Source organism: Bos taurus, chromosome 23 (genome assembly GCF_002263795.3).
Source record: "Bos taurus isolate L1 Dominette 01449 registration number 42190680 breed Hereford chromosome 23, ARS-UCD2.0, whole genome shotgun sequence".
Taxonomy (NCBI): Eukaryota; Metazoa; Chordata; class Mammalia; order Artiodactyla; family Bovidae; genus Bos; species Bos taurus.
Window position 1 is genome coordinate 29,223,658 of NC_037350.1, and position 8,901 is coordinate 29,232,558.

Sequence of the window (8,901 nt, forward strand, 5' to 3'; positions counted from 1 at the left end):
TTCAGGTCTTGATTGGTTACAAGAAAAGAATCAGTATGAAGAGAATTCACTACAGTTAGCTAGAAACTTGGATCCTTTCTCTTGGCAATGGGTTTTACTTATACCACCAATGTGAAGAATGGATAAACAACTAAAATAGCAATGGGGAGGACAAGGGTTGTACCTCACAAAAGATGGTCAAATTAAGGAGACATCAAGGTAAGAGAATGAAAGAAACCACAAAGACATCCTGGAGTTACGAACGCATAACGAGTTTTCTTAATAAAATTTTGTGTGATTGGTATTTAACTACTTGCTTGTGGATCTGTTTTCTTCTCAAGATCATGAGTCTTTCAAGGCAGAAGTGATGTTTCAGTACTTAGCTCAGTGGCTGGCACATAGAAGGGGCTCAATAAATACTCCCACCCATACTCACAGTGACTATTCTAGTTCAAGGTTTGTGATTAGCTGGAGAACTGTTATCCTCCTAACTATTTTAACATGGATCTTGCCCCATCCAATATGTTCTCCATACTGTAATCAGTGAGATCCTTAAAAAAAAAAATCTCATGTCACTTCTTTATTTAAAAATTGATCTCTACCCATGGAACTCTGCTCAAAAATATGTGGCAGCCTGGATGGGATGAGAGTTTGGGGGAGAATTCACACAAGTGTATGTATGGCTGAGTCTGTTTACTGTCCACCTAAAAGTATTACAACATTGTTAATTGGCTATAGTCCAGTATAAAATAAAAAGTTTAAAAAAGAAAGTGAAGAAAATAAAATAGATAAGTAACAAGGATATGTGTATAGCACAAAGAATTACAGCCATTTTCCTGTAATAACTTTTAATGAAGCATAATCTGTAAAAAATACTGAATTACTATGCTATACACCTGAAACTACTATAATTATTCAGTTCAGTTCAGTCGATCAGTCGTGTCCGACTCTTTGCGACCCCATGAATCGCAGCATGCCAGGCCTCCCTGTCCATCACCAACTCCTGGAGTTCACTCAGACTCACGTCCATCGGGTCAGTCATGCCATTCAGCCGTCTTATCCTCCGTTTTCCCCTTCTCCTCCTGCCCCCAATCCCTCCCAGCATCAGAGTCTTTTCCAATGAGTCAACTCTTCGCATGGGGTGGCCAAAGTATTGGAGTTTCAGCTTTAGCATCAGTCCTTCCAGAGAACAGCCAGGACTGATCTCCTTTAGGATGGACTGGTTGGATCTCCTTGCAGTCCAAGGGACTCTCAAGAGTCTTCTCAAATACCATAGTTTAAAAGCATTAATTTTTCAGTGCTCAGCCTTCTTCACAGTCCAACTCTCACATCCATACATGACCACTGGAAAAACCATAGCCTTGACTTGACCGACCTTTGTTGGCAAATAATGTCTCTGCTTTTCAATATGCTATCTAGGTTGGTCATAATTTTTCTTCCAAGGAGTAAGCGTCTTTTAATTTCATGGCTGTGGTCATCATCTGCAGTGATTTTGGAGCCCCCAAAAATAAAGTCTGACACTGTTTCCACTGTTTCCCCATGTATTTCCCATAAAGTGATGTGACCAGATGCCATGATCTTCGTTTTCTGAATGTTGAGTTTAAGCCAACTTTTGCACTCTCCTCTTTCGCTTTCATCAACAGGTTTTTTAGTTCCTCTTCACTTTCTGCCATAAGGGTGGTGTCATCTGCATATCTGAGGTTATTGATATTTCTCCTGGCAATCTTGATTCCAGCTTGTGCTTCTTCCAGTCCAGCATTTCTCATGATGTGCTCTGCATATAAGTTAAATAAGCAGGGTGACAGTATGCAGCCTTGACGTACTCCTTTTCCTATTTGGAACCAGTCTGTTGTTCCATGTCCGGTTCTAACTGTTGCTTCCTGAACTGTATACAAATTTCTCAAGAGGCAGATCAGGTGGTCTGGTATTCCCGTCTCTTTCAGAATTTTCCATGGTTTATTGTGATCCACCAAAAGGCTTCGGTATAGTCAATAAAGCAGAAATAGATGTTTTTCTGGAACTCTCTTGCTTTTTCGATGATCCAGCAGATGTTGGCAATTTGATCTCTGGTTCCTCTGCCTTTTCTAAAACCAGCTTGAATATCTGGAAGTTCACGGTTCACGTATTGCTGAAGCCTGGCTTTAGAGGAATGCAAATCAAAACTTTAATGAGGTACCACCTCACACTTGTCAGAATGGCCATCATTAAAAAGTCTACAAATAACAAATTCTGAAGAGGGTATTGGGAAAAGAGAATTGTCCTACATTGTAGATGGGAACATAAGCTGGTATAACCATAATGAAAAACCATATGAAGGTTTCTCAAAAAACTAAAAATAGAGCTGCTATAGCATATATGATTCAGCATTTCCACTCCTGGGCATATACTCAGACAAAACTATGATTCAAAAAGATGCATGCTCCCTTATGTTCATAGCAGCAGCACTATTTACAATAGCCAAAACATAAACACAACCTAAAAGTCTATGGACAGATGAATGGATAAAGAAGATGTGTTTTATAAACTTACATATATTATCATACTAGGTGAAGTAAGGATGAGATGGTTGGATGGCATCACCGACTCAATGGACATAAGTATGAGTGGACTCTGGGAGATCATGAAGGACAGGAAAGCCTGGCATGCTGAGTTCATGGGGTTGCAAAGAGTCAGACACGACTGAGTAACTAAACAGCAACAAAAGTGAAGTAAATCAGAAAGAGATAAATACCGTATGATACCACTTATATATGAAAAACCCTAACACGTCTGACAAAGCTCATTTGGTTTTGAGCTTCATGTCACCAGCTTCAACTCACACCCCAGTCAATTATCATGTGCTCCCAGCAACACTGTCTGCACTGCATTGCCTTGTATGGACCATGTTCCTTCTCATCGCTCTGAGTCAGCTCTTGCTCATCCGTCTAACCTTGGCTCTATTGGTGACTTTCTTAGGAAAGTCTTCTGTGGCCTCTTTGACAAAGACAATCCTTCCTGTCTAGGCTCTTGGTCAATTGTTGAAATTGTAATATGGAGGATGTAATTACATTTATTTTGTTTAAATATTTAAGTTATTTAGTTAATGTTGGTCTCCCTAACAAGGTTTTCCTCTCTTGTGTATCTCTAGCACTTGGAATGCTAAATATGGTATTTGTCAGAAAATGGATAAATTGGTTAATGAAAAGTGAAGGCAGGAGAGGACGATACATTATCTTCTTTCAAAAGTCCTCTTCCATTTTAAGAATAAAACTTTTTACCAACAAAATATTGTTGTAGCAACATGGGTTGGAAACATTGATCCATCTAATTCCTTCATCCATCAACTTTAGACCAATGGCTAGAAATTTCATTTCCTATAAAATGTCCTTTATTTCAGATGCTTTCTCACCTTTTAAATTGTTATCCTATTTGAGCTTTCTCTAATCAACTCACTTCCAGTTAGTTTCATGTTTCATCAGCAGCTTAACATGCTTCATTGTTTCTACTCTCTAGTAACTAAAATCCATGCCATAGGCATCCATGCCATCAGCATCTGAAATAAATTTTGAAGGGATATGTGCATACATACAGCTTATTCACATTTGTGTACAGCAGAAACTACCACAACATTGTGAAGAAAGTGAAAGTGAAGTTGCCTAGTCATGTCTGACTCTTTGTGACCCCGTGGACTGTAGCCTACCAGGCTCCTCCATCCATCAGATTCTCCAGGCAAGAGTACTGGAGTGGGTTGCCATTTCCTTCTCCATGGAATCTTCCCGACCCAGGGATTGAACCTGGGTCTGCTGCATTGCAGGCAGACACTTTACCCTCTGAGCCACCAGGGAAGTCCATTGTAAAGCAATTATATTCTAATTAAAAAAAAATCTGCATTCAGGAGACCCACCATGTAGACTCCTTTCCAGTCTTCTTGGTTGGTTACTGCTCTTCTTCCTTATTATGTACTTCTGGCCATCTCCTCTTCTCTGTCTTCTAGTTCTGGGCTTTATATAGCTATAAACATATAATTCTCCAAGTATACCTTTAATTTCAACTTATTTTCCTAACTCTAGACTTACATATTTAACTTCCAACTAGACAGTTCTACAGTAGCAGTTTAACACTTTAATATATTTTCTTACAGATGGCTTGATTTATGTACTGCATTAGAAACAGATACACAAAACATTATGCAGTCCGTCAAGTGCAGAACTTGAACTCTCTGTGGTCCACTTGGAAAGCTGATCCCATTACTCCATTTGCCAAATGACGTCTTCAACTCCTGCCTCTGGCTTCCCTAATCTCTATAAACGGTGACCTTAGAAATCTTCATTCTATCCAATGCTATTGGTGAGTGGATGGGAAAGAACAAAGAATCCAGGGCCTTGGCATACATTGATGAGACTGGGCAAAGGCAATGTAGTTTAGAAGCTGAGCATTATCAATATTTATCTCTTTGGGGATCAGAAAGATTTTGGCAGCAGAAGAAATCATTTTGGCCTTAGAGACAGTTCCCACAGTTACTCATTAGAAAAAAACCTGGAGGAATTTTCTGTTGAGAAAATTTCCTATAGATAGGTTTGAGGAATGAAATCAACAATTAAACAGAAGTCTAACATTGATTTGGACATAGAATTAGAAAGATGACTTAAAACTCACAATTTTGTCTAGTCACTGCCCTCTCTCCTTATATAAGAATAGTTTGAAAAGACTAACATACAGCCATAACATGTTATATGTGTCCTTTTGTTTTTATTTTTCTGAGAACTTTTGTCATACAAATATACTGAAATTTAACAAATAATTTCATACATCTGTTGATAAAGTCATCTGAGTTGAGACTTGAAACATTAAACAGAGTCAGTGATTCTCTGCTGTACTCTTACCAATTTCTGAATCACTGAATTATGCAATTTAATTAAATAAGTGTTTAACCATCTGTGTTATAGTGTGTCATGCAGCAATAGGTAACCGTTTTCTCTTTTATAATTTACAGCCTCCATGTATGTTCAGTCAGTCAGTTCTGTTGCTCCATCATGTCCAACTCTTTGAACCCTGTGCACTGCAGCACGCCAAGCTTCCCGGTCCATCACCAACTCCCAGAGCTTACTCAAACTCATGTACATCCAGTTGGTGATGCCATCCAACCATTTCATCCTCTGTCATCCCCTTCTCCTCCTGCCTTCAATCTTTCCCACCATCAGGGTCTTTTTCAATGACTCAGTTCTTCGCATTGGGTGGCCAAAGTATTGGAGTTTCAGCTTCAGCATCAGTCCTTCCAATGAATATTCAGGACTGATTTCCTTTAGGATTGACAGGCTTGATCTCCCTGAAGTCACAAGGACTCTCAAGTGTCTTCTTCAACACCACAGCTTAAAAGCATCAATTCTTTGGTGCTCAGCTTTCTTTATAGTCCAACTCTCACATCCATACATGACTACTGGAAAAACCATAGCTCTGACTAGACGGACCTTTGTTGGCAAAGTAATGTCTCTGATTTTTAATATGTTGCCTAGGTTGGTAATAGCTTTTCTTCCAAGAAGCAAGTGTCTTTTAATTTCATGGCTGCAGTCACCATTTGCAGTGATTTTGGAGGCCCTCAAAATACGGTCATTTACTATTTCCATTGTTTCTCCATCTATTTGCCATGAAGCGACGGGACCTGATGCCATGATCTTAGTTTTTTGAATGTTGAGTTTTAAGCCAAGTTTCTCACTCTCTGCTTTTACTTTCATCAAGAGGATCTTTAGTTCTTTACTTTCTTCTATAAGGGTGGTGTCATATATGCATCTGAGGTTACTGATATTTCTCCCGGAAATCTTGATTCCAGCTTGTGCTTCACCCAGCCCAGCATTTCACATGATGTACTCTGCATATAAGTTGAATAAGCAGGGTGACAATACCCATGTATATTGGATTACTTAAAAAATTCTGATCAATAGGAATTCTAGTCTGAGATAGTTCAGACTAGTTATAAAATGCCTTGTCCACATACATTCTTTTATAAACAAAACTGGAATTAAGAGACCAAAGAATAGAGTAGGAAGATGGAAGAACTGTATGAGCTAGGTTAGAATCAAATTCTTTGCTTTACAAAAGTGGATGTAAACAATTTGGATGGTCTGTTCATGAACTCAAAATATCCTTTTATAACTTTTCAGTCTGTATCTCTATTATTTATTTAATAGTCTTATTTATTTATTGGTTGCACAGCCTGGCTTGTGGGATCTTAGTTCTCCAATCAGGCGTTGAACCTAGGCTCTTGGCAGCGAAAGTGCAGAATGCTAACCACTGGACACCAGGGAATCCTATATCTCTAAATAGTTGGGAATGCTGGTATCCACTATAGTTTCAGGTCCAGTGACACTTCACGGAACATAGAAAGTGAGGAACATAGTAATTCTTGTCTATTAGCTCCAAAAATACTTCTGCAAAGAAAGCTGAGTGCCAAAGAATTGATGTTTTTGAACTGTGGTGTTGGAGAAGACTCTTGAGAGTCCCTAGGAATGCAAGGAGATCCAACCAGTCAATCCTAAAGGAAATCAGTCCTGAATATTCATGGGAAGGAATGATGCTAAAGCTGAAAGTCTGATACTTTGGCCACCTGATGCAAAGAACTGACTCATTGGAAAAGATCCGGATGCTGGGAAAGATTGAAGGCAGGAGAATGGGATGACAGAGGATGAGATGATTGGATGGCATCACAGAATCCATGTACATGAGTTTGAGCAATTTTCGGGAGCTGGTGATGGACAGGGAACCTTGAGTGCTGCAGTCCATGTGGTCGCAAAGAGTCGGATACGACTGAACGACTGAACTGAACTGAATTACTATTCAATAGCTTTCACTTAGCATAAATTTGGTGATAGGTAAGGAAAACAAACTTGATGAATTCTTCATATTTCACTGGTATTATATCATAGTCTATCACATTACAATCTGTGAAAATGAGTATAGAAATCAAAAATAAAATAAATAATAAGGAAAAATGTTGAAGCTCAATTTTCTATGACCAGAAATTGAAGGGAAAATAACATATCAGTGAGCAAGAAAGATATTCTTGAGATTGTTTTCATGCTGCCTCCATTTTTAGCAATATTTTTTGGTAATCTTTTACAGGTTGTCCATTTGAATTTTAAAGCATCTTTGGAGTCAGAGTTCACAATTTATCTCTGTTAATTAGTACTCAAAGCATTATTTGTTTTAATTACTTACTTGCTTCCTTGCTTGGAGAAAAAGAAATCATTATATACTCCTAATATGAGTTAACATTTATTTTTCTAGTTGAGTAACCATAGCCCTATACTCAAATTCTTAAAATAAAACAGCATAACAACTTTATTGTTCACTTTATAATATGTTAATTTACAGGAAACATGCAGATTAATAAGCCTTAGTATTATCCAACTGTATAATATATGCATATTTAAGGCAAATTTCTCTATCTGATTTTATTCAAGAACAAGAATACGTAAACAAATAGTTTTATCAAGTTATATCCCCCACACAAATTCAACATTAAGATTCCAACGGGGCTTCCCTAGTGGCTCAGTGGTAAAGAATCTGCCTGCCAATGCAGGAGACACTGGTTTGATCCCTGATCCAGGAAGATCCCACATTCCATGGAGCAATTAAGCCCACTTGTGACAACAGGAGAAGCCACTGCACTGAGACACCTGAGCACCGTGACCTGAGAGAAGCCCCCACTCGCCGAAACCAGAGAAATGCTGCCACAGCAATGAAGACTCAGCACAGACAAAAAAAAAAAAAAAAGATTTTGTGGATAGTGTCCTATTTATTCAAGTTTCCCTTACATTACCTTGTCACACACTGTTAACACAACTAGACTGGAGTTTCCCATTTATTTTTCTTTATATAATGCCTTCTGTTTCACAAACAGTATACAATTAGAAAAGCAGTCTAATTTCACATCTCAACTTTCTCATAGCCTTTTTATTGATGCCTTGGAAGAATTCTCTAGATTTCTTAGGGTCAGAGTCTCCTTCTGATCACCCTCCTCAAAGCCCCTTCTACTTCCTTGTTCCTCAAAGTATAGATCAGTGGATTTAGTACAGGAGTGATCACACTGTACATAATGGCAATAATCCGCTCCTGGTCCATGGAGCTACCCGAGGCAGGACGAATGTAAGTGAAAACAACAGGAGTATAGAAAAGAACAACTACCATGAAGTGGGAGGCACACGTGGACAGTGCTTTATGGAGCATGCTGCAAGAACGGGTCTTGAAGAAAAGATAGATAATAATGTAGAAATAGGAGAGAAGGGTTAGAGAGAATGGGCCCATGGCAATGGTCCCTGTCACAGAATGAAGTAGCCATTCATTGAGGTCAGTGTTTCCACAGGCCAACTCCAGCAATGGCTTAACATCACAGAAGAAGTGATGGATATGGTTGGAACCACAGAAGTTTAAGCGTGAGGTCATTACTGAGTGCAGTAGGGCATGGAAAAACCCAATGATCCAGATAGTGACAGCCATCTGGGTACAGACCTGATGATTCATGATAAGAGTATAACGAAGTGGTTTGCAGATAGCCACAAAGCGGTCAAAGGCCATCACGGCCAGCAACATGGCCTCTGTGCTACCTAAGAAGTGGAAGAAATGAAGCTGGCTTATGCAGCCCAAGAAAGAAATTGTTCTGTGGATAGACAGGAAGTTCTCCAGTACCTTTGGCAGAGTCACTGTGGAGTAGCAGATATCCAGACATGACAGGTTTCCCAGGAAAAAATACATAGGAGAATGGAGTTTTGGATCAGAGGTGACAACCATCATGATGACTCCATTCCCAGCCACATTGACAATGTAAATTGCAAGGAAAACCACAAAGAGAACAGGCTGCAGTACTTGGATGTCTGTCACTCCCAGGAGGAGAAATTCAGTGACTGAGGTTTGATTCAGCATCACTTGAAAGAAAAGAGAAAATAACAT

At 39.1% G+C, this 8,901-nt stretch overlaps 1 protein-coding gene across 1 annotated transcript; it reads right to left on the minus strand.

Moving 5' to 3' along the window:
• OR12D2 (olfactory receptor family 12 subfamily D member 2) lies at positions 7,948-8,901 on the minus strand. The gene has a single exon (NM_001390440.1). It carries the CDS (start codon positions 8,899-8,901, stop codon positions 7,948-7,950), a length of 954 nt encoding a protein of 317 aa, NP_001377369.1.

Bases quoted from the DNA above. Each gene is read 5' to 3' on its own strand.
- OR12D2 (NM_001390440.1), bottom strand. From the start codon at position 8,901: ATGTTATTTTCTCTTTTCTTTCAAGTGATGCTGAATCAAACCTCAGTC.